Genomic DNA, 24,764 nt, shown 5'->3' on the forward strand with positions numbered 1-24,764 from the left:
ACCCTGACACTACTGGAGATCATTTAGACCAAGCTGTGCTGCACCTTAGCTTGGATCATTTGGACCAATCTATGCTGCACCTCAGCTGGGATCATTTGGACCAATCTATGCTGCACCTTAGTTTGGATCATTTGGACCAATCTATGCTGCACCTCAGTTTGGATCATTTGGACCAATCTATGCTGCACCTTAGTTTGGATCATTTGGACCAAGCTGTGCTGCACCTCAGTTTGGAACATTTGGACCAAGTTGTGCTGCACCTCAGTTTGGATCATTTGGACCAATCTGTGCTGCACCTCAGCTTGGATCATTTGGACCAATCTATGCTGCACCTCAGCTAGGATCATTTGGACCAAGTTGTGCTGCACCTCAGCTAGGATCATTTGGACCAATCTATGCTGCACCTCAGCTTGGATCATTTGGACCAATCTATGCTGCACCTCAGCTTGGATCATTTGGACCAAGCTGTGCTGCACCTCAGCTTGGATCATTTGGACCAAGCTGTGCTGCACCTCAGCTTGGAACATTTGGACCAAGCTGTGCTGCACCTCAGCTTGGAACATTTGGACCAAGCTGTGCTGCACCTCAGTTTGGATCATTTGGACCAATCTGTGCTGCACCTCAGTTTGGATCATTTGGACCAAGCTGTGCTGCACCTCAGTTTGGATCATTTGGACCAAGCTGTGCTGCACCTCAGCTTGGATCATTTGGACCAAGCTGTGCTGCACCTCAGTTTGGATCATTTGGACCAAGCTGTGCTGCACCTCAGTTTGGATCATTTGGACCAAGCTGTGCTGCACCTCAGCTTTGAGAGGGGCAAACAGTGCCCTGGCTCAACTTCCCATGCCAAGTGTTTCTTGGGTCTGGTGCTCTGCTGTGGCTCTGTTCTTCCCAAACACCTGGAGACATGCACCTGGGGACATGTTGAGTGTGTCTTACACCCTTCTAAGTGCTTTTGTAGTAAAGCCTGTGGCAGTCTCTTGACTAAGGAGGGATTCATCATGAGATGTGGGATGGTGGAAGCCATCCCTGCCTCTGCTGAGCCTCGGAAGTGGAGGAGGAAGATCTGCTAACAAAGTGTCCCTCCTGGGACTTCACTCTGTAGGCTCTTTGCCCCCATCTCTGTGTTCAAGGCACTGCTGCAGCAGTGCACAGGAGGTGTGAGCTCACCCCAGACACGGGAGCAGTGCACAGGAGCAGTGCACAGGAGCAGTGCACAGGAGATGTGAGCTCACCACAGGCACAGGAACAGTGCACAGGAGCAGTGCACAGGAGCAGTGCACAGGAGCAGTGAGCTCACCACAGGCTCAGGAGCAGTGCACAGGAGCAGTGCACAGGAGGTGTGATCTCACCCCAGACACGGGAGCAGTGCACAGGAGCAGTGCACAGGAGCAGTGAGCTCACCACAGGCTCAGGAGCAGTGCACAGGAGCAGTGCACAGGAGGTGTGAGCTTACCATAGGCACAGGAGGTGTGAGCTCAGCACAGGCACAGGAGCAGTGCACAGGAGCAGTGCACAGGAGGTGTGAGCTTACCATAGGCACAGGAGGTGTGAGCTCAGCACAGGCACAGGAGCAGTGCACAGGAGCAGTGCACAGGAGGTGTGAGCTCAGCCCAGGCACAGGAGCAGTGCACAGGAGCAGTGCACAGGAGGTGTGAGCTCAGCCCAGGCACAGGAGCAGTGCACAGGAGGTGTGAGCTCAGCCCAGGCACAGGAGCAGTGCACAGGAGCAGTGCACAGGGGCAGTGCTCAGGAGCAGTGAGCTCAGCACAGGCACAGGAGCAGGGCACAGGGGCAGTGAGCTCAGCACAGGCACAGGGGCAGTGCTCAGGAGCAGTGAGCTCAGCACAGGCACAGGAGCAGTGCACAGGAGCTGTGCACAGGAGCAGTGAGCTCAGCACAGGCACAGGAGCAGTGCACAGGAGCAGTGCACAGGGGCAGTGAGCTCAGCACAGGCACAGGGGCAGTGCACAGGGGCAGTGAGCTCAGCACAGGCACCGGAGCAGTGCACAGGGGCAGTGCACAGGGGCAGTGCACAGGAGCAGTGCACAGGGGCAGTGAGCTCAGCACACAGCTCTGGCAGCAGTTAGGGGGTGGCAGCAGCTGGGCTCGCAGCCTCCCTGTCAGGCTGAGGGGTGAAGCTGTTTGCAGCTGATGGTCTGTGCCAGGCAGTGGATTGCAGCTGGCCATCAGTGGCTGCTTTATCTCTGCTTGCATGCAGTGCAGATCAGGTCAGGGGCTGAAGAGGCATCTGAAGTGGGTGGCAGTGGGGCTGGGGGCAGGTCAGCCAACTCCTGCCTTGCCTCATGTGAGTGCAGCACATCTCTGGGGTGCTGGGGAGAGGCTGAGCGTGGCAGGAGGCAGCACCTGGCACAGCAGGCAGTGTGCCTGCAGCGGTGCCTGCCTCTGCCTGAGCTGCTGCCCCTGGCTCTCCTGGCACGGCCCGGGGGTAGAGCAGGCAGCACTGCCAGAGGGGAGGTGAATGCTGGGTCTGGTGTTGCCTGCTGATAGAGCTGCTCTGAAAGCAGCCCTCGGAGCTGCACTTGGCACTGTGACAGAGAGGGTCCAGAGGAGGCCATGGAAGGGATCAGAGGTTGGAGCAGCTCTGCTGTGGGCACAGGCTGAGGGAGCTGGGGGTGTGCAGCCTGGAGAGGAGAAGGCTCCAGGGGGACCTTAGAGCTGCCTGCCAGTGCCTGAAGGGGCTGCAAGAAGGTTGCAGAGAGACTGTTCCCAAAGGCCTGCAGGGACAGGCTGAGGGCAATGGTTTGAAATGAGAGCAGAGCAGATTGAGACTGGATGTGAGGAACAAGGTCTGCAGCAGGAGGCTGCTGGAACACTGCAACAGGTTGCCCAGGGAGGTGGTTGAGGTCCCAGCCCTGGAGATCTTCAAGGTAAGGCTGGACAGGGCTGTGGGCAGCCTGGTCCAGTGGAGATGTCTCTGCTGAGTGCAGGGGGGTGTTGGACTAGGTTAGATTCTGTGCCTCCATGCCACATTTCTTGGACACCTCCAGGGACACCACCTCCCTGGGCAGCCTCTGCCACTCCCTGACCACTCTGGCAGTGAAAAAAGTGTTCCTGGTCTCCAACCTAACCCTCCCCTGGCACAAGTGCAGGACATTTCCTCTCCTTCCATCACCTGAGCCTAGGGAGCAGAGCCCAACCCCCACCTGCCTGCAGCCTCCTCTCAGGCAGCTGCAGAGAGCAATGAGCTCTGCCCTCAGCCTCCTCTGCTCCACACTAACCCCCCCAGCTCCCTCAGCTGCTCCTCCCCAGCCCTGTTCTCCAGACCCTTGCCCAGCTCCCTTGCCCTGCTGCATCACCCAGAGCCCATGGTCAGCACCAGGTGCTTGTGCCTGTCCCCGTGGGCAGCTTTGCCCGCAGGCTGCACAGCCTGGCAGTGCTCAGTGGGGTTTGCTGTTGGCAGAGCATGGCTCTGCTGTATCTGCAGCAGCACACAGTGCCAGCCTGGGCTCTGGGCTTGGGGAGCTCTGCTGCCCTCAGGCACTTTTAGCAGCCTCAGAGGTTGTTTTCCCTGCGTGGATCTTCCTGTGCTGTTGGCAGCAGATAGGAGAAATCTGAGCTGGGGCACAGGAATGCCACTAAGAGGCTGAGGGGGAGGGCAGGAGGTGCCTCATTAGTGGGTCTTTTGCGGGGGTTCCTGCTGGGTGGTGCAGTGAGAGGTCAGGAAGTGAGTGGGGCTGCGTCTGCAGCTGATGGCCTGGGCAGTGTTTCAGAGCAGGGCACCAACTGAGGGCCTGGCAGTGTAGGCAGAGGCATTCAGCTGCCAAGCTGGGGAGTGCTTGGAGAGAAGTGGCTCTCAGCTTGGCACAGGGTGGCCAAGGGGCTGGAGCTGCTGGGGACAGGGCACATGCTGCCTGTGGCTGGGAGCTCTCTGCTGCCTGCCTGCTGCCCTGGCCCAGGGGAGAGCTGGCAGCTGTGCTTCTGTCTCTGCCCAAATCCTGGCTCCAGAGGAGCCAGGGAGTGGCAAATCATAGAATCACAGACTCAGCCAGGCTGGAAGAGAGCTCCAAGCTCCTCCAGCCCAACCTAGCACCCAGCCCTGCCCAGTCAACCAGACCATGGCACTAAGTGCCCCAGCCAGGCTTGGCTGCAACACCTCATCCCAAGCTCCAGTGGCTTGGAAGGTACACCTGTGACTGGCATGTGCTGGAGGAACCAAACCCCTGAGCAGCCAGGGCTGCTTGTGGGCTGCAGAGCAGGGCTCTGTGTGTGCAGACAGAGATATGTTTACTCTTAACCTGGGGGGGTTCCCATTTCAAGACCTAGAAGCCTGATCACAGAATGCCAGGGGCTGGAAGGGACCTGCAGAGCTCAGCCAGTCCATCCCCTGCCAGGGCAGCATCACCCAGAGCAGGGCACACAGAACACATCCAGGCAGACATTGAATATCTCCAGAGAGGGAGACTCCACAGCCCCCCTGGGCAGCCTGTGCCAGGCTCTGCCACCCTCACAGGGTAAAATTCCTCCTCCTGTTCCCATGGCACTTCCTCTGCCTGAGCCTAGATCTCCCTGAATTCCTCCCTTGTTTATGCCTGACCTTAGATCTCCCTGAATTCCTCCCTTGTTTTCCTTTGACTGTTCCAAGCCCTTGTGGTGCTGCCCTGAGCAGTATGAAGGGCAGTGGAAGAACACCCCTGGGGTTGCTGTGCCCACAGAGCTAGGATCGAGGTGATGCTCTGCCTGGTTTGATCTATGGCAGCTACACATCCAGGGCATGGTTTGGTGACTCCAGGGAGCATTTGCAGAGGACTAGGTTGGCTTTTGGGCAAGAGCTCCTCTTTGAGTTCAGAGCTGGCACCCTTCAGAAGGGTGGCAGAGGAAGAAGTGGTTGCTCTTCAGCACTGGTGCTTGATTCTGCATAACCCAGTACCCACAGCTTGGGTGCTTGGTTCAGTTTGGGACCTCACTGCAAGAAGGACACCGAGGGGCTGAGCACTGTCACTTAGCCTGTGGTGCTCCTGGACCTGAGGGGAAGAGCTCTGAGAGTCCTGGGACAAGGACATGCCCTGTATGGACACTGAGGGGCTGGAGCAGGTCGTGAGAAGGGCAACAAAGCTGAGGAAGGGTCTGGAGAACAGGGCTGGGGAGGGGCAGCTGAGGGAGCTGGGGGGGTTGGTGTGGAGCAGAGGAGGCTGAGGGCAGAGCTCATTGCTCTCTGCAGCCAATGATCTTCAAAGTCTTCTCCAACCAAAGTGTTTCTGTGACACACTGGAGGCTGCAGCCTTTAGGGGGCCCAAAGCTGGAGGCAGGTCATGGTTCCTCCCCAGGGGCAGGACTCTGCTCTTGGCCTTGTTGAACCTTACTTGGTTCCTCTGTGCCCAGCTCTGTCTGCCCAGCTCTGTGTGGATGGCAGCACAGCCTGCAGCTGTCTCAGCCAAGCCTCCCAGCTTGGTGTCATCACCAAACCTGCTGAGCAGACTCTGTCTGTCTGTGCCCTCAGCAATGGCATTGATGAAGATGCTGAACAGAGCTGGACCCTGCACTGATCCCTGGGGGACTCCACTGGTGACAGCTCTCCACCTGGACCTGGCACCACTGATCACCACTCTTTGAACTCTGTCTTGTACCCAGTTCCTAATCCACCTCAGGTCTGCTCTTCCATCCCACACTTCCTGAGCTTGCTCACCAGGATGTCATGGGAGACAGCAGCAAAGGCCTTGCTAGGGTCAAGGCAGACTACATCCACTGCTCTGCCTGCAACTACCCATTCACTTATGGCATCACAGGATGCTGTCAGGTTAGTCCAGCATGAGTTCCCCTGGCTAAATCCATGCTGACTACTGATAACCTTCTTCTGGAGAGCAGCCAGGCAGAGAGGGCCCTGGGGGTGCTGGTAGGGAGGAGCTGCAGAGGAGGCAGCAGTGCCCAGGTGGGCTGCAGAGCCAATGGCATCCTGGGCTGGCTCAGGAGCAGTGTGGGCAGCAGGACAAGGATGGTTCTTGTGCCCCTGTGCTCAGCACTGCTCAGGCCACCCCTGGAGTGCTGTGTCCAGTTCTGGGCTCCTCCATTGCAGAGAGCTGTTGAGGTGCTGGAAGGTGTTTGGAGAAGGGCAGCAAGGCTGGGGAGGGGCCTGGAGCACAGCCCTGTGAGGAGAGGCTGAGGGAGCTGGGGGGGTGCAGCCTGCAGCAGAGGAGGCTCAGGGCAGAGCTCATTGCTGTCTGCAGCTGCCTGCAGGGAGGCTGTAGCCAGGTGGGGTTGGGCTCTGCTGCCAGGAACCCAGCAACAGAAGAAGGGCACAGAGGCTCAAGCTGTGGCAGGGCAGGTCTAGGCTGGATGTTGTTAGGAAGTTGTTGGCAGAGAGAGTGATAGGCACTGGAATGGGCTGCCCAGGGAGGTGGTGGAGTGGCTGTGGCTGGAGGTGTTGAAGCCAATCCTGGCTGGGGCACTTAGTGCCATGGTCTGGTTGGTTGGGCAGGGCTGGGTGCTAGGTTGGGCTGGCTGAGCTTGGAGCTCTCTTCCAGCCTGCTTGGTTCTATGATGCTGTGATTCTCTCCCAAGTGCCTTCCAGAAGGAGCTGCTCCATCACTTCCCCAGGGATGGAGCCGAGGCTGACTGGTCAGCAGTTCCCTGGAACCTCTTTCTTGCCCTTTCTGAGGACTGGATCCACACCCATGGCTCAGACTAGACTGAAGCCTGTTTAAAATGCAGCTTCTTCTCCCTGTCTCTGTGGCTGTGCTGGAAAGTCATTACCCAGGGATTTATTTCTCCTTATCTCTTGGATTATCACTGGCTCCCTTCCTTCCTGCATGAATTTATCCACTGGTCTGATTGCAGCTCCATTTTTTTTTATCTCCTCCTGTCTACAGAGCTTAAGATTGTGTCCATTTAACATCATCCAGCTGAGAGTTTGCAGCAGTGAAGATAATTTTCCACCCATTGCTGTGTTAGTTCCAGGGAAGCCTTTTTGCAGTCCATTCCCTGGGACTGCTTGCTGGGTTGGGTTGGAGTCCTGCTGCTGCTGGATTTTATTTCATAGAACCATAGAACCAAGCAGGCTGGAAGAGAGCTCCAAGCTCAGCCAGCCCAACCTAGCACCCAGCCCTGCCCAACCAACCAGACCATGGCACTAAGTGCCCCAGCCAGGCTTGGCTGCAACACCTCCAGCCACAGCCACTCCACCACCTCCCTGGGCAGCCCATTCCAATGCCAATCACTCTCTCTGTCAACAACTTCCTCCTCACATCCAGCCTCAACCTGCCCTGGCACAGCTTGAGGCTGTGTCCCCTTCTTCTGTCCCTGTCTGCCTGGCAGCAGAGCCCAACCCCACCTGGCTACAGCCTCCCTGCAGGCAGCTGCAGGCAGCAATGAGCTCTGCCCTGAGCCTCCTCTGCTGCAGGCTGCACCCCCCCAGCTCCCTCAGCCTCTCCTCACAGGGCTGTGCTCCAGGCCCCTCCCCAGACTTGCTGCCCTTCTCTCAGCACCTTCCAGCACCTCAACATCTTTCTTGAACTGAGGAGCCCAGAACTGGACACAGCACTCCAGGGGTGGCCTGAGCAGTGCTGAGCACAGGGGCAGAAGAACCTCCCTTGTCCTGCTGCCCACACTGCTCCTGAGCCAGCCCAGGATGCCATTGGCTCTGCTGCCCACCTGGGCACACTGCTGCCTCCTCTGCAGCTCCTCTCTCCCAGCACCCCCAGCTCCCTCTCTGCCTGGCTGCTCTCAGCCACTCTGGCCCCAGCCTGTAGTGCTGCTTGGGGTTGTTGTGGCCAATGTGTAGAACCCTGCCCTTGGCCTTGTTCAGTCTCATCCCCTTGGCCTCTGCCCACCCATGCCAGGTCCTTCTGCAGGGCTCTGCTACCTCCAACAGCTCCACAGCTGCTCCTAGCTTGGTGCCATCTGCAAACTCACTGCTGCTGGACTCAATCCCTTCTATTTCATATCTTCTTGGCAAGCTGAGCCACATCTTCATCTGACTGTGGAGAGAGGGAGTGAAGACAAGGTTGTAGGCTTTGAGACACTTGCAGAGAGGTTCAGGCAGCTGCTCAGAGATCAGTCCAGTCTGGAACAGGTCAGCAGTGTCTTAGAAAGCAGCCCTTTAAAATGCCAGGGCAAGAAGCACTCACATAATCACAGAATGGTCCAGGCCAGAAGGGGCCTCCAGAGCTCATCCACTCCATCCCCCTGCACTCAGCAGGGACTTCCCCACCAGCCCAGGTCACCCAGGGCCCCATCCAGCCTGACCCTGAATGTCTCCAAGGAAGGAGCCTCAGCCACCTCCCTGGGCAGCCTGTTCCAGGGCTCCACCAGCCTCACAGTAAAGAACTTGTTCCTGACATCCAACCTCACTCTGCTCTGCTCAGGCTTGGACCATTGCCCTTGCCCTGTCCCTGCAGGCCTTTGCAAACAGCTTCTCTCCAGCCTGCCTGTAGGCTCCCTCAGGCACTGGCAGGCTGCTGTTAGCCCCCCCAGAGCCTTCTCCTCTGCAGGCTGCACACCCCCAGCTCCCTCAGCCTGCCCCCACAGCAGAGCTGCTCCAACCCCTGACCATTTCCATGGCCTCCTCTGCACCCTCCCCATCAGGTCCATGTCCTTCCTGTACTGAGGGCTCCAGAGCTGGCTGCAGTAGTGCAGGGGAGGTCTCAGCAGAGCACAGTGGCAGAGTCCCCTCTCTGATCTGCTGCCCACACTGCTTCTGCTGCAGCCCAGGCTGTGATTGCCCTCTGGCTGCAGGCTCACACTGCCTGCTCATGTCCAGCTTCTTGTCCACCAGTCCTTCAGTCTCCTCCTTTGGACTGGGCTTGGGGTGTGGTGGCAGGGTATGGGCACCTCCTGAGCTCTCCTTACACAGTGAGCAGGGAGGAGACAGGGGAAGATGGTTTGGATGTTGAAGGGGAAGAGGCTTTAAAGGATTTTAAAGCAAAACCTGCAAGGTCATGAGACTGTGAGCAGCAGTCATGGCCTGGGCTAGTGGGAGGTGTCTCTGCCCATGGAAGGGGCCGGAGCTGGATGATCCCTCAGGTCCCTTCCCACCCAACCCATTCTGTGATTCCACAATCAATCCAGTTTGGCAAATCAGCACTTTGAGAAGTGGTACAGACCAGCCCTGGCTGCTTGCCTGCAGAAGGCAAGGTGACAAATGGGTTTAAGTACCAAACACCAGTTGAGGCCATGCATTTGTGATGAAGACAGTGAAAAATTGGCTTTGCCTCTGTTCCCTGGAGCAGCCTTTGAGAAGCTTTGCTCTCCCCAGCCTGATTTTTGCCCTGAGCCTGAGGCACAGGATGTGAGTTGGCTCCCAGCAGGTAGGTTCATTAGTTGGCATTTGTGATGTAATATCCAGCTGTGGAGAGCTTAGAAAGTATTGGTATTTAGGTCATCTTAATTAGGCCTCAAAATGAAGACTGAAGATGAAGTAGAGTAATTGCAGGCACCTGATGGTGGCAGAGCTTCCTCGGAGCAGTGGAACTCATCTCAGCAGAGCTGCTGCAGATCCCCTCCTGGGAGACCTTGGAGCAGCCTTCCAGTACCTGAAGGGGCTCCAGGAGGGCTGGGGAGGGACTTCTGACAAGGGCTGGGAGTAACAGGCCAAGGGGTAATGGACTGAAATGAGAGGAGGACAGGTTTAGGTTGGCTGTTAGGGAGTCCTGCCCCAGGAGGCTGCTGGAACACTGTGGCAGGTTGCCCATGGAGGTGGTTGAGGTCCCAGCCCTGGAGATGTTCCAGGTGAGGCTGGACAGGGCTGTGGGCAAGCTGCTGCAGTGGAGGATGTCCCTGCTGAGTGCAGGGGGTTGGGCTGGGTGAGCTCTGGAGGTCCCTTCCAGCCCAAAACCATGATTCTAAGATTGAGACTGGAGATTAGGGTAAACTCTGCAGAGATGCTGCAGGGGCAGGAGCAGTGAGGAGAGGCTGAGGGACCTGGGGCTGTTTGCTCTGCTGAGGAGAAGCCTCGGAGGGGCTCTGAGCAATGTTTATAAATATCTGAGGGCTGAGGGTCAACGAGGAGGGGACAAACTCTGCTCCCTTGTGCCCTGGGATAGGACAAGGGCAAGGGATGGAAGCTGCAGCACAGGAAGCTCCACCTCAGCATGAGGAAGAACTTCTTGACTGGAAGGGTCCCAGAGCCCTGGCACAGGCTGCCCAGAGAGGCTGTGGAGTCTCCTTCTCTGGAGCCTTCCCAGCCCTATCTGGATGTGTTCCTATGTGCCCTGTGCTGGATTCTCTGCTCCTGCTCTGGCAGGAGTTGGGTTGGAAGATCTCCAGAGGTCCCTTCCACCCCTAACACTCTGCGAGCCTGTGAGGGTGGTGAGACACTGGCAGAGGTTGCCCAAGGAGGCTGTGGATGTCCCCTCTCTGGAGGTGTTTAGTTCAGGCTGGATGAGGCTTTGTGCTGGGAGGTGTCCCTGCCTGTGGCAGGAGGCTGGAACTGGCTGAGCTTTGAGGTCCCTTCCAACCCAAACCATTCTCTGATCCACTTCTGGTGCCGTGCAGGGAGCAGAACCTACCGAAGCTGATGGTGCAGGGCAGAGGTGGAGATGTGGCAGTCTGCAGCTGGCCTTGGTCTCACTGCTACCAGTCCCAGCAAAGGAGGGGAGGGGGCTGGGGCAAGCCCTCAGCACTGCAGGCTCCTGTCTGACCCACGCTTGCTTATCGCTGCTGTTTGCCTGCTTCCTTCCCTCCGGGCTGAGCCTTGCCTCTCTTCCCAGCAGATTGCAGGGAGCTTAGGTGTGAGTGCTCCTGCAGGCTTGGCTGAGCACACAGCTTCCCTCCCTTCTCTCTGCACTCTCAGTTAGGTCCCCAGAGCAGTGCACAGCCACTGGGGGTGACAGTGTGAGCTGGTTTGTGCCCAGGTGGGGCAGCCACTGCCCTCAGCCTGGGCTACATTCCACTTTAGCAAGCAAGAGACAGGAGGCAGCACCCCTGGGGCTGGGTTTAGCTTGTGACCAGCTCAAGAAGGACCAGGAACTACTGAAGAGAGTCCAGCCCAGGGGCACTGAACTGCTGAGGGCGCTGAACAGCTCTGATGGGAGCAGAGGCTTAGAGAGCTGGGGCTGGTTAGCCTGGAGAGGAGGAGGCTGAGGGGGATCTGAGCAATGCTTGTAAATAGCTAAAGGGTGGGGGGCAGGAGGATGGGGCCTGACTCCTGTCAGTGATGCCCAGTGACAGGTAAAGAGGAAGTGGGCACAGACTTGACCAAAGGAAGTTCCATCTAACACGAGGAAGAACTTCTTTACTGTGAGGGTGACAGAACCCTGGAGCAGGTTAAGGGAATCAAGCAGGTTGGAAGAGAGCTCCAAGCTCATCCAGCCCAACCTAGCACCCAGCCCTGCCCAACCAACCAGACCATGGCACTAAGTGCCCCAGCCAGGCTTGGCTTCAACACCTCCAGGCACAGCCACTCCACCACCTCCCTGGGCAGCCCATTCCAATGCCAATCACTCTCTCTGACAACAACTTCCTCCTAACAGCCAGCCTAGACCTGCCCTGCCACAGCTTGAGGCTGTGTCCCCTTGTTCTGTTGCTGCTTGCCTGGAAGAGGTTGTGGAGTCTCCTTCTATGGAGGCTTTCAAGACCCTCCTGGATACCTTCCTGTGTGCCCTGCCCTGGGGGATGCTGCTTTGCAAAGAGGTTGGACTCAGTGATCTCTGGAGGTCCCTTCCAAGCCCTCCCATGCTGTGATCCTGTGAAGGGAAGCAGAGGACTCAAGAGGCAGCAGGCAGCTGTGTGCCCAGCACTCAAAACTGCCCTGGAGCTGATGAAAGGCATCTGGGGGCACTTCTGCCAACCAGCACATCTGCCTGAAGAGGAGATACATAAATAGGCTCTTCAGAACCCAGCTCTGGCAAGCCAGTGGCAGGGAGGCTGAGGCTGGTGCCCAGCTTTGGGTGAGGAGGGTTGCAGTGGTGGCTGCAGTGTGCACCTGGTGGTGTAGGAGCTCCTTAGGGCACCAAGCAGGCATCCAGGGCAGTGCTGTGGGCAGTCTGATAAATGCCACCTTTGGGTGGTGAGGTTGTGCTGTTGTTTGTCTCTCTCTGACCAACAACACCACACGACTATGCCTTTGGTGTTGCAATGCACAGGATGGGAGGGTGCCATCATTTAAGGCTGGTAATAGGCTAATGACCTCTAAGGAGGTATTGAAAAGCAGCAATCACCTCCTGCATCAATGCCACAGGGAGCTGAAACTTGGACCCTTTGTTTGTGGTCCAGTGGAGGAGCTCCTCTTGCTCTGAGGCTGCCCAGAGAGGTTGGAGAGTCTCTTCTGGAGACATTCAAGACTCATCTGGACATGTTCCTGTGTGACCTACCCTTGGTGATCCTGCTTTAGCCCAAGGGTTGGACTGGATGATCTCTGGAGGTCCCTTCCAACCTCTATCATTGTGTCATTCTCTCACTTTCTCCCTGTAAGAGCATCTCTTGTCCTCTGACCCCTCTGTGAGTGAAGCTGAGGGAGCACCAGTGGGCACAGAGACAGGGACTTGGAGTGATGGGGCAAGGGGTGATGGCTTTGAGCTGGAAGAGGAGAGATTGGGACCAGAGATGAGGAAGAAATTCTTTTCAGTGAGGGTGGTGAGACACTGGCACAGGTTGAGGGTGGTGAAACACTGGCACAGGTTGAGGGTGGTGAGACACTAGCACAGGTTGAGGGTGCTGAGACACTGGCACAGGTTGAGGGTGGGGAGACACTGCCACAGGTTGCCCAGGGAGGTGTTCAGGACCAGGCTGGATGAGGCCCTGAGCAACCTGTTCTAGTGAGAGATGTCCCTGCCTATGGCAGGGAGGTTGGAACTGGCTGAGCTTTGAGGTCCCTTCCAACCCAACCCATTCTCTGCACCTGTGGTTCTCTTTGCTCTCCCTTGGCCGTGTCAGCAGGTTCAGCACTCCCTGGCATGAGGACTGTTTTGTCTTAGTGTCCTATCTTGAACCAGATCCACTAAAATTCTGGCTCAGACAAAGCCTGGGGGGGGAGGATTTAGGTTTGCATATTTTCCTAAGAGGATTAACTCCACACTTAGTTGCTCTAGAAATGATTGGAGGTGTTTTGGAGGATTTCTGAGTAGCTGGGAGGCCACATTCACATTCATACTGTGCTGAAATGCCTTGTCTGGAGGTTAGGGAGAGGAATCTGCTGTTTGAACTCTTTGGTCCACTGAATCACTGAAGCTCAGGGGTATTTTGAACTGAAATAAACCCCCCCAAAACCCCAACCCCGAACCATGTTGGTAATCAGATTTGCAGCAGGGCCTCAGGAGCAGTTGTAGCAGCACAACTGGAGGGGTTAGCAGATTGCAGGAAGGATCAGAAGCTGCTGCTGCTGGCCCCAGATGAACAAAACCAACCCACAGAGATTGTGGAAATACAGCAGAGGAATGAATTAATGAACAGCCTTGGCAGGAGGAGGAGGCTCACAACACACTGAGGCCCTGGAAACTGTTTACTCACAGATGAAGGGAGCAAGGCAGCTTGGATGGGGAGGATGTTGAGGTAACTGGGGGAGGAAGAGTGGCAGGCAGTGAAGACTTCTCTTATTAAGTTAATGAGCTATAAGAGGTACTAAGAAGCAACAGCTCTCATCTGCTGCATCAGTCTAGAATGTAGAGTCATGTCCCTACACCCTGAGCAGCCTACATCCTGTACCTCCTGCATCCTGAGCATCCTACATCCTGAGCATCCTACATCCTGAGCATCCTGCATCCTGAGCATCCTGCATCCTGAGCATCCTACATCCTGAGCATCCTGCATCCTGAGCATCCTACATCCTGAGCATCCTGCATCCTGAGCATCCTGCATCCTGAGCATCCTACATCCTGAGCATCCTACATCCTGAGCATCCTGCATCCTGTACCTCCTGCATCCTGAGCATCCTACATCCTGAGCATCCTGCATCCTGTACCTCCTGCATCCTGAGCATCCTACATCCTGAGCATCCTACATCCTGAGCATCCTGCATCCTGAGCATCCTGCATCCTGAGCATCCTACATCCTGTACCTCCTGCATCCTGAGCATCCTACATCCTGAGCATCCTGCATCCTGTACCTCCTGCATCCTGAGCATCCTACATCCTGAGCATCCTGCATCCTGTACCTCCTGCATCCTGAGCATCCTGCATCCTGAGCATCCTGCATCCTGAGCATCCTGCATCCTGAGCATCCTACATCCTGAGCATCCTGCATCCTGTACCTCCTGCATCCTGAGCATCCTACATCCTGAGCATCCTGCATCCTGTACCTCCTGCATCCTGAGCATCCTACATCCTGAGCATCCTACATCCTGTACATCCTGCATCCTGAGCATCCTACATCCTGAGCATCCTACACCCTGAGCATCCTACATCCTGTACCTCCTGCATCCTGAGCATCCTACACCCTGAGCATCCTACACCCTGAGCATCCTACATCCTGAGCATCCTACATCCTGAGCATCCTGCATCCTGAGCATCCTACATCCTGAGCATCCTACATCCTGAGCATCCTACATCCTGAGCATCCTACACCCTGAGCATCCTACACCCTGAGCATCCTGCATCCTGAGCATCCTACATCCTGAGCATCCTGCATCCTGAGCATCCTGAACATCCTACACCCTGAGCATCCTGCATGCTGTACATCCTACATCCTGAGCATCCTGCATCCTGAGCATCCTGCATCCTGAGCATCCTACATCCTGTACATCCTGCATCCTGAACATCCTGCATCCTGAGCATCCTACATCCTGTACATCCTGCATCCTGTACATCCTGCATCCCTCTTATTACGAGAAGGACAGTGAGGGGCTGGAGTGCATCTGAGAAAGGGCAACAAAGCTGGGGAAGGGTCTGGAGAACAGGGCTGGGGAGCAGCAGCTGAGGGAGCTGGGGGGGTTTAGTGTGGAGCAGAGGAGGCTGAGGGCAGAGCTCATTGCTCTCTACAGCTGCCTGAGAGGAGGCTGCAGGCAGGTGGGGGTTGGGCTCTGCTCCATAGGATCAGGTGCTAGAAGGAGAGGAAATGTCCTGACCTTGTGCCAGGGGAGGGTTAGGTTGGAGAGGTGGAAAAATGTCTTTGGTGCAGGAGTGGTGAGGGACTGGCAGAGGCTGCCCAGGGAGGTGGTGGAGTGCCCATGGCTGGAGGTGGATCCCAGTCTGAGCTGCACTCCTGAGTTCTGTGTTCCCAGGTGCAAGACCTTGCACCTGTCCCTGCTGAACCTCTCATGGTTCTTGCTAGCAAACTCCTTCAGCCTGTCCAGAGCTTCCTTGAGAGTGACTTCTGCAGTGCCAACCTCCCCACTCCTTCTGGTGTCAGCTGCATTCCTCAGGGTGCTCTTGATCCCAACCTCCAGAGCAGGGGTGAAGAAATGAAACAGCTTTGGGCCCAGCTCTGATCCCTGGGGGAACTCTCAGCACAACAGAACACAACAGAACACAACAGAACACAACTGACCACAGCTGACCACAACTGAACACAACTGAGCACAGCTGAGCACAGCTGAACACAACGGAACACAACTGAGCACAACTGAACACAACTGAGCACAGCTGAACACAACTGAACACAGCTGAACACAACTGAACACAGCTGAACACAGCTGAACACAGCTGAACACAACTGAACACAGCTGAACACAGCTGAACACAGCTGAGCACAGCTGAACACAACTGAGCACAGCTGAACACAGCTGAACACAACTGAACACAGCTGAGCACAGCTGAACACAACTGAACACAGCTGAACACAACAAAACACAACTGAGCACAGCTGAACACAACTGAGCACAGCTGAACACAGCTGAGCACAGCTGAACACAACTGAACACAGATGAACACAGCTGAGCACAGCTGAACACAGCTGAACACAGCTGAACACAACTGAACACAACTGAGCACAGCTGAACACAACTGAACACAGCTGAGCACAGCTGAACACAACTGAACACAGCTGAACACAACTGAACACAACTGACCACAGCTGAACACAACTGAGCACAGCTGAGCACAGCTGAACACAACTGACCACAGCTGAGCACAACTGAACACAACTGAGCACAACTGAACACAGCTGAGCACAGCTGAACACAACTGAACACAGCTGAACACAACTGAACACAACTGAGCACAGCTGAACACAACTGAGCACAGCTGAACACAACTGAACACAGCTGGACACAGCTGAACACAACTGAACACAACTGAGCACAGCTGAGCACAGCTGAACACAACTGAGCACAGCTGAACACAGCTGAATACAACTGAACATAACAGAACACAGCTGAACACAGCAGAACACAGCTGGACACAGCTGAACCTGAGGCTCAGCAGGGCTCTGGGCAACCTGACCTAGCTGAGGATGTCCCTGCCAACTGCAGAGGGGTTGGACTGGATGAGCTTTGGAGGTGCCTTCCAGCCCAGCCCATTCAGTGACTCTGTGGTCTGTGCTGCAGAGGGAGATGCTCAAAAATGCCTTCTCAGCTGCTGGCTGTACCCAGTGCTGCTGGCTCCATCAGCAGTGTGCAGGGCAGGCAGCCCCTGCAAAGGTCCCTCTGCATTATTCTATCAGACAACTTTGCCTATAGCATTGCAGCTGTGCCCCAACAAAGGTGGCACTGGTGGGAGGGAGCTGTTAAGCCCCTGGAGGAAGGGGAACTTAAAGTGCAAGCCAAGAGGGAGCTGTTGGGAAGTTCTATGGAAGCTTGCATGGAGTAAGTTTGCTTCTGGTTGGTGTCAAATTGATTTGGAAGGGTAAGCAGAGCAGAACAAAACAACATCCTAATGGCCATGGTGGCTAATCTCTGAGGTGACAGGAGAGGAAATGGTCTCAAATTGTGCCAGAGGAGGACTTAGGTGGAGATGAGGAAAAATGTCTTTGGTGCAAGAGTGGTCAGGGATGGGAAGCAGAGCTCCAAATTATCTGCAAAGACTTCTTCAGCTAAGACTCTATTTGGGGTATTTTATCTTGGTGCTTCATTTGTTTCTATCCAAGCACTTCTTAGATGGTGTTAGGAAGAAAAGGCACTAAGGCAATGCAGAAATGGCTGAAACTGTGCCAGGGCAGGGTTAGGCTGGAGAGGAAGAAAGGTTTCTTTGGTGCCAGAGTGGTCAGGGACTGGCAGAGGCTGCCCATGGAGGTGGTGGAGTGCCCATGGCTGGAGGTGCTGCAGAAAGCTGTGGCCATGGCAGCTGGGGCCAGGATTTGGTGGCCATGGTGGGGCTGGGTTGGTGGTTGGACTGGGTGAGCTTGGAGAGCTTTTCCAGCCAAAACAGTTCCATGACTCTATGATATGTAGTGGCCACGGTGGGGCTGGGTTAGTGGTTGGACTGGGTGAGCTTGGAGACCTTTTCCAACCAAAACAGTTCTATGACTCTATGATATGTAGTGGCCATGGTGGGGTTGGGCTGATGGTTGGAATCAATGATCTTGGAGACCTTTTCCAACCAAAACAGTTCTATGACTCTATGATATGTAGTGGCCATGGTGGGGTTGGGCTGATGGTTGGAATCAATGATCTTGGAGACCTTTTCCAACCAAAACAGTTCTATGACTCTATGATATGTAGTGGCCATGGTGGGGTTGGGCTGATGGTTGGAATCAATGATCTTGGAGAGCTTTTCCAACCAAAACAGTTCTATGACTCTATGATATGTAGTGGCCATGGTGGGGTTGGGCTGATGGTTGGAATCAATGATCTTGGAGACCTTTTCCAACCAAAACAGTTCTATGACTCTATGATATGTAGTGGCCATGGTGGGGTTGGGCTGATGGTTGGAATCAATGATCTTGGAGACCTTTTCCAACCAAAACAGTTCTATGACTCTATGATATGTAGTGGCCATGGTGGGGTTGGGCTGATGGTTGGAATCAATGATCTTGGAGAGCTTTTCCAACCAAAACAGTTCTATGACTCTATGATATGTAGTGGCCATGGTGGGGTTGGGCTGATGGTTGGAATCAATGATCTTGGAGAGCTTTTCCAACCAAAACAGTTCTATGACTCTATGATATGTAGTGGCCATGGTGGGGTTGGGCTGATGGTTGGAACCAATGATCTTGGAGAGCTTTTCCAACCAAAACAGTTCCATGACTCTATGATATGTAGTGGCCATGGTGGGGTTGGGCTGATGGTTGGAATCAATGATCTTGGAGACCTTTTCCAACCAAAACAGTTCTATGACTCTATGATATGTAGTGGCCATGGTGGGGTTGGGCTGATGGTTGGAATCAATGATCTTGGAGAGCTTTTCCAACCAAAACAGTTCCATGACTCTATGATATGTAGTGGCCATGGTGGGGTTGGGCTGATGGTTGGAACCAATGATCTTGGAGAGCTTTTCCAACCAAAACAGTTCCATGACTCTATGATATGTAGTGGCCATGGTGGGGTTGGGTTGCTGGCTGGGCTGGATGATCTCAGAGGTCTTTTCCAGCTGAAACAGTTGTCTGATGCCTCTGTATGGCTCAGGTGTCAAGGAGCTTTGCTGGGTGCCAGTGATGAAGCCTTTCCCATGCCCCCCAGCCCTGTGTTGTGGGGGCAGGGAATTAATGTGGCTGAGTCAGGAACAGATATAAAAATAGCATTACTTTATCTTCCTGAAACCTGCCCCCAAAGCTATAGACAGACATTAATTTAGTTTAATTAGCAGATTCAGTTTGATTGAGAAGATCTTACAAGGGTACCACAGATGAATTTGGCTGGTTTGGGAGTCAGGAGCTGGAAGAGGCTCAGCTACCAAGCAGAGCATTCCCCAGTACTGATCAGGCTGAGCAGAAAGTTCACTGCTGCCAGGTGAGCTGTGCTGGCTGAGAGGAAGGGCAGCCCAGCTGCCTGCCAGCTCTCACTTCAGAGGGCATCCGAGCCCCTTGGCCTGCTGAGCTTGCACAAAGCAGAGCAGGGACCAGCCTGCCCCTCAGGAGCTTGTCCTGAGCCAGGGGGCTCTGCAGGAACTGTCCAGGGGAAGCACTCTAAGGCAGGCACCCCAAGGTGGGCAGCACCCCAGGGCAGGCAGCACCCCAGGGCAGATGGTACCCCAATGTGGACAGCAGCCCAGGGCAGGCAGAACCCCAAGGTGGCCAGCACCCCAAGGCGGGCAGCACCCTAATGTGGGCAGCACACCAAGGCAGGCAGCACCCCAAGGTGGGCAGCACCCCAAGGCAGGCAGCATCCCAAGGCAGACAGCACCCCAATGTGGGCAGCACCCCAGGGCAGGCAGCACCCTAATGTGGGCAGCACACTAAGGCAGGCAGCACCCCAAGGTGGGCATCACTCCAATGTGGGCAGCACCCCAAGGCGGGCAGCACCCCAAGGCAGGCAGCACCCCAAGACAGGCAGCACCCCAAGGCAGGCAGCACCCCAAGGCGGGCAGCACCCCAAGGCAGGCAGCACCCCAAGGCAGGCAGCACCCCAACACTTATCCCTTTCCTAGACAAAGAGCTGAGTTACCACTCCTAGGCACAAAGCACACAGCCAGTCACAGCCTGACTGCAGCACAGGCACCTCTAGGGGGCACCCCTCGTGTCAGAGGGCCCTTTGCTGCCCCCATGGGCACCTGCAGGGGGCACCCCTCGTGTCAGAGGGCCCTTTGCCCCCATGGGCACCTGCAGGGGGCACCCCTCGTGTCAGAGGGCCCTTTGCCCCCATGGGCACCTGCAGGGGGCACCCCTCGTGTCAGAGGGCCCTTTGCTGCCCCCATGGGCACCTACAGGGGGCACCCCTCGTGCTGGAGGGCCTTTTGCTGCCCCCATGGGCACCTGCAGGGGGCACCCCTCGTGTCAGAGGGCCCTTTGCTGCCCCCATGGGCACCTGCAGGGGGCACCCCTCGTGTCAGAGGGCCCTTTGCTGCCCCCATGGGCACCTCTAGGGTGCACCCCTCGTGTCAGAGGGCCCTTTGCTGCCCCCATGGGCACCTGCAGGGGGCACCCCTTGTGTCAGAGGGCCCTTTGCTGCCCCCATGGGCACCTACAGGGGGCACCCCTCGTGTCAGAGAGCCCTTTGCCCCCACGGGCACCTGCAGGGGGCACTCCTTGTGTCAGAGGGCCCTTTGCCCCCATGGGCACCTGCAGGGCCGGGGGGGTGTGGGAGGTGTTTTGTGACTTTCCTCTCTCACTGGAGGCGGGCAGCAGAGGGGCTCTGGGGGCTGCAGGGCTGCAGGGCACCCTGGTGACCTCCTGTGCTGCTCTCCCGCAGGCGCAGGCTGATCTCGCAGCGCTCTTCCCTGGAGACCCTGGAGGACATCGAGGAGAATGCCCCTCTGAGGAGGTGAGTCCCTCTGCTGCCCCCCTGCTTCCCTCTGCCCAGGGCACCCCCACGGGCAGGCCTGCAGCCCTGCTCAGCTTGGAACCCCCCCGGGGGGGTTCGTGTTAAGCCATCACAGTATCCCAGTATCATCAGGGTTGGAAGAGACCTCACAGATCATCAAGTCCAACCCTTTAGCACAGAGCTCAAGGCCAGACCATGGCACCAAGTGCCACGTCCAGTCCTGCCTTGAACAGCTCCAGGGACGGCGACTCCACCACCTCCCCGGGCAGCCCATTCCAGTGTCCAATGACTCTCTCAGTGAAGAACTTTCTCCTCACCTCCAGTCTAAATCTCCCCTGGCACAGCCTGAGGCTGTGTCCTCTTGTTCTGGTGCTGGCCACCTGAGAGAAGAGAGCAACCTCCTCCTGGCCACAACCTCCCCTCAGGTAGTTGTAGACAGCAATAAGGTCTGCCCTGAGCCTCCTCTTCTCCAGGCTAACCAATCCCAGCTCCCTCAGCCTCTCCTCGTAGGGCTGTGCTCAAGGCCTCTCCCCAGCCTCGTTGCCCTTCTCTGGACACGGTCAAGCATCTCAATGTCCCTCCTAAACTGGGGGGCCCAGAACTGAACACAGCACTCAAGGTGAGGTCTAACCAGTGCAGAGTCCAGGGGCAGAATGACCTCCCTGCTCCTGCTCACCACACCATTCCTGATGCAGGCCAGGATGCCACTGGCTCTCTTGGCCACCTGGGCACACTGCTGGCTCATGTTCAGGCGGGTATCAATCAGCACCCCCAGATCCCTCTCTGTCTGGCTGCTCTCAGCCACTCTGACCCCAGCCTGTATCTCTGCATGGGGTTGCTGTGGCCAAAGTGCAGCACCAGCACTTGGAGCTATTGAACACCATCCCCTTGGACTCTGCCCATCTGTGCAGGCAGTCAAGGTCCTGCTGCAGAGCCCTTCTGCCCTCCAACCCAGCCACATCTGCCCCCAGCTTGGTGTCATCTGCACACTTGCTGATGACTGATTCCATGCCCTCATCCAGATCATCTATGAAGATGTTAAAGAGGATGGGGCCCAGCACTGATCCCTGAGGGACATCACTAGTGACAGCTGCCAGCTGGATGTGGCACCATTCACCACCACTCTCTGGGTCTGGCCCTCCAGCCAATTCCTAACCCAGCACAGAGTGTTGCCATCCAAGCCATGGGCTGACAGCTTAGCCAGCAGTTTGCTGGGGGGGACAGTGTCAAAGGCCTTGCTGAAGTCCTGCCATGTGCAGGCAGCCGCTGGGTGCATGCAGAGGTGGCACTGAGCTGCAGCAGGGCTCGCTGAGGAGATGGCTCCAAGCTGCCCCAGGGGAGGCTCAGGCTGGAGCTCAGGAGATATTTCTGCCCTGGAAGGTTCTCAGCCATTGGCACAGGCTGCCCAGGGCAGTGCTGTGCCCTGGGAGTGTTCCAGCAGCCTGTGGAGCTGTGCTCAGGGACATGGTTTGGTGTGAGCCTGCAGTGCTGGGTGGAGGCTTGGCCTGGAGGAGCTTGGAGGTCTCTTCCAGCCAGATGTGCTCTGTGAGTTTGTGATTGCTCTGATTTGATTTCTGCATCCAGGAGGCCACAGCCCCCTGGGGACAGCAGAAGTCCCTGGGCAGTCCTCTGTGGTGCTTGAGAACAGAGCAACTGCTTAAGAGCTCAGGAGCAGACTGACCAGGAGGCTGAGCAGTGCAGGGTCTGCTTCCAGGTCCTGCTTGTCAGGGCAGCAGCTTCATTTTGGCTCTTTCGGACAGTGAATCTGCTGAGGAGAGACTGAAGGAGCTGGGGATGGTTGGTGTGAAACAGAGGAGGCTGAGGGCAGAGCTCAGCACTGTCTGCAGCTGCCTGAGAGGAGGCTGTGGAGAGGCTGCTGCTGGGCTCTGCTCACAGGGAATTAGTGACAGAAGCAGAGGGAATGGCCTCAAGCTGCCACTGGGTAGGTTTAGACTGGACAGTAGGAAACATTTTTCCCATCAGGAGTGGTCAGGGACTGGAATGAGCTGCCCAGGGAGGTGGTGGAGTGCCCAAACCTGGCTGTGTTTCAGGGTGGTTTGGCTGTGGTGCTTGGGGCTCTGGTTTAGGATGAGCCTTGCAGAGCAGAGATCTGGGCTGGGCTTGGTGCCCCTGAGGGGCTCTGCCAGCCTGAATGCTGCTGTGGCTCTGTGCCTCTCCCGGGGCTGGGGCTGAGCTGGGTTGTGTGCACCTGCAGGCTGCAGCCTTGTTAGCCCCCTGCAGGCTGCCTGGCAGAGCCCCCCGCGGAGCACAGACCTGGCAGCAGGGCTGCACCCAGCCTGGCTGACTGCTGAGTGCTGCCCAGCCTGCCCTGCAGGGTGCTGATGGAGATTCAAGTACCCATGAGGGGCTGAAGGTACAAAACCTGGCTTGCCAGGCTTGGGAGTGCTTCCTGACCTCCAGCCTGACCCTGGGGAAGTGCTTCCTAACCTCCACCCTAACCCTGGGGAAGTGCTTCCTAACCTCCACCCTAACCCTGGGGAAGTGCTTCCTAACCTCCAGCCTGGCCCTGGGGAAGTGCTTCCTAACCTCCAGCCTGACCCTGGGGAAGTGCTTCCTAACCTCCAACCTGACTCTGGGGAAGTGCTTCCTAACCTCCAACCTAACCCTGGGGAAGTGCTTCCTAACCTCCAGCCTGACCCTGGGGAAGTGCTTCCTAACCTCCAACCTGACTCTGGGGAAGTGCTTCCTAACCTCCAACCTAACCCTGGGGAAGTGCTTCCTGACCTCCAGCCTGACCCTGGGGAAGTGCTTCCTAACCTCCAGCCTGGCCCTGGGGAAGTGCTTCCTAACCTCCAGCCTGACCCTAGGGAAGTGCTTCCTAACCTCCAACCTGACTCTGGGGAAGTGCTTCCTAACCTCCAACCTGACCCTGAGGCAGTGCTTCCTAACCTCCACCCTAACCCTGGGGAAGTGCTTCCTGACCTCCTGCCTGACCCTGGGGAAGTGCTTCCTAACCTCCTGCCTGACCCTGGGGAAGTGCTTCCTAACCTCCAGCCTAACCCTGAGGCAGTGCTTCCTAACCTGCAACCTAACCCTCCCCTGGCACAGCTCCAGGCTCTTGGCACAAGCTGCCTGGCAGCAGAGCCTGACCCTCACCTTACTGCAGCTTCCCTTCATGGAGCTGCAGAGTGTGCCCAGGTGCCCCCTGAGTCTCCTCTCCTCCAGGCTGCACACTCTCAGCTCCTTCAGCCTCTCCTCCTCAGCCTTCCCCTCCAGCCCCCTCCCCAGTCTCGTTGCCCTCCTCTAGCCCCACTCCAGCCCCTCAATACCCTCTGGCAGTGAGGGGCAGCCCTGGGTGGGCAGCAAGGGCAGGCTCTGCCTCTGGTGCCCGCAGGAAAGCAGCAGTGAGGTGAAGCAGAGAGAGCTGTGAGAGGCACTGAGGCCTCAGCTGAGTGAGAGGAGCAGGGCTGGAAGGGGCAGGGGGTGCTGCTTGTCTCACCTCTCCTCCCTCGGGCAGCTGCCTGCCCTCACTGCAGTGGAAGCAGTGGGTGCAGATGTAGAAGAGGTGGAAGGGCTCCTGGTTAGCAGGAAACTTTCTGCCTTTCCCTGAGGGGATTGAGTTTATTTTGTTAGCTCTGTTTATGTTTATGGCTAATTTTGAGTTTTGTTTTACCAATCCTGTTGGCTTTGTGCTCTCCCTGCTGCCAGCAGTGCAAATGCTGCTCTTTGGGCTTCCAGCAGGAATGGCAGAGTTTGAATCTGTCCAAAATGAAGAGAAACCTTCCCTCAGCAGCTGCCTTAGCAGGAGCTGAGGAGGATGCACAGGATGAACCAGGTTAGCTGCCTGCTCTGCACTGCAGCTCCTGCGTGCCCTGCCCCAGGGGATCCTGCTCTGCCAGGGGCTTGGACTGGAGGCTCTTTGCAAGTCCCTTCCAGCCCCTGACACTGTGGCTCTGGGGTAGAATCCTGCAGTCCTTGTGGTGGGAAGAGACCTTGAAGATCACCAAGTCCAAGCACTGGCCCAGCACTGCCAGCTCACACTAAACCAAAGCCCTCAGCATCAGCTTTGCAGCCCCTCCCGAGCTGGGAACTGCAGCACTGCCCTGGGCAGCCTGCTCAGGGCATCACAGAGTCAGAGGCACAGAAGGAAGCAGCTTGGAAAAGCTCTCTGAGATCATTGAGTCCAACCTCTCACCTAACCCTTCTGATGGACTGACCCTGGCACTGAGTGCCTCATGCAGCCTCCTCTTCAGCACCTCCAGGCATGGGGACTCCACCACCTCCCTGGGCAGCCCATTCCAGTGCCAATCACTCTCTCTGACAGCAACTTCCTCCTCACATCCAGCCTAGACCTGCCCTGGCACAGCTTCAGGCTGTGTCCCCTTCTTCTGGCCCTGCCTGCTTGGCAGCAGAGCCCAACCCCACCTGGCTACAGCCTCCCTGCAGGCAGCTGCAGACAGCAATGAGCTCTGCCCTGAGCCTCCTCTGCTGCAGGCTGCACCCCCCCAGCTCCCTCAGCCTCTCCTCACAGGGCTGTGCTCCAGGTCCCTCCCCAGCCTTGCTGACCTTCTCTCAACACCTGCCAGCATCTCTCTTGAATTGGGGAGCCCAGAGCTGGACA

The 24,764-nt window shown here is 56.7% G+C and overlaps 1 protein-coding gene across 2 annotated transcripts in view; it reads left to right on the plus strand.

The window, feature by feature from the left end:
- Positions 1–24,764, plus strand: part of CABLES1 (Cdk5 and Abl enzyme substrate 1) — a 117,492-nt gene that overhangs the window by 36,129 nt on the left and 56,599 nt on the right. For both annotated transcript variants that reach the window (XM_064170533.1, XM_064170534.1), the window contains exon 2: positions 20,111–20,182. In XM_064170533.1, the coding sequence (XP_064026603.1) occupies positions 20,111–20,182 (72 nt within the window). The remainder of the gene's footprint in view (positions 1–20,110; positions 20,183–24,764) is intronic.

The sequence above is a fragment of the Pogoniulus pusillus genome, chromosome 34 (genome assembly GCF_015220805.1).
Source record: "Pogoniulus pusillus isolate bPogPus1 chromosome 34, bPogPus1.pri, whole genome shotgun sequence".
Classification (NCBI taxonomy): Eukaryota; Metazoa; Chordata; class Aves; order Piciformes; family Lybiidae; genus Pogoniulus; species Pogoniulus pusillus.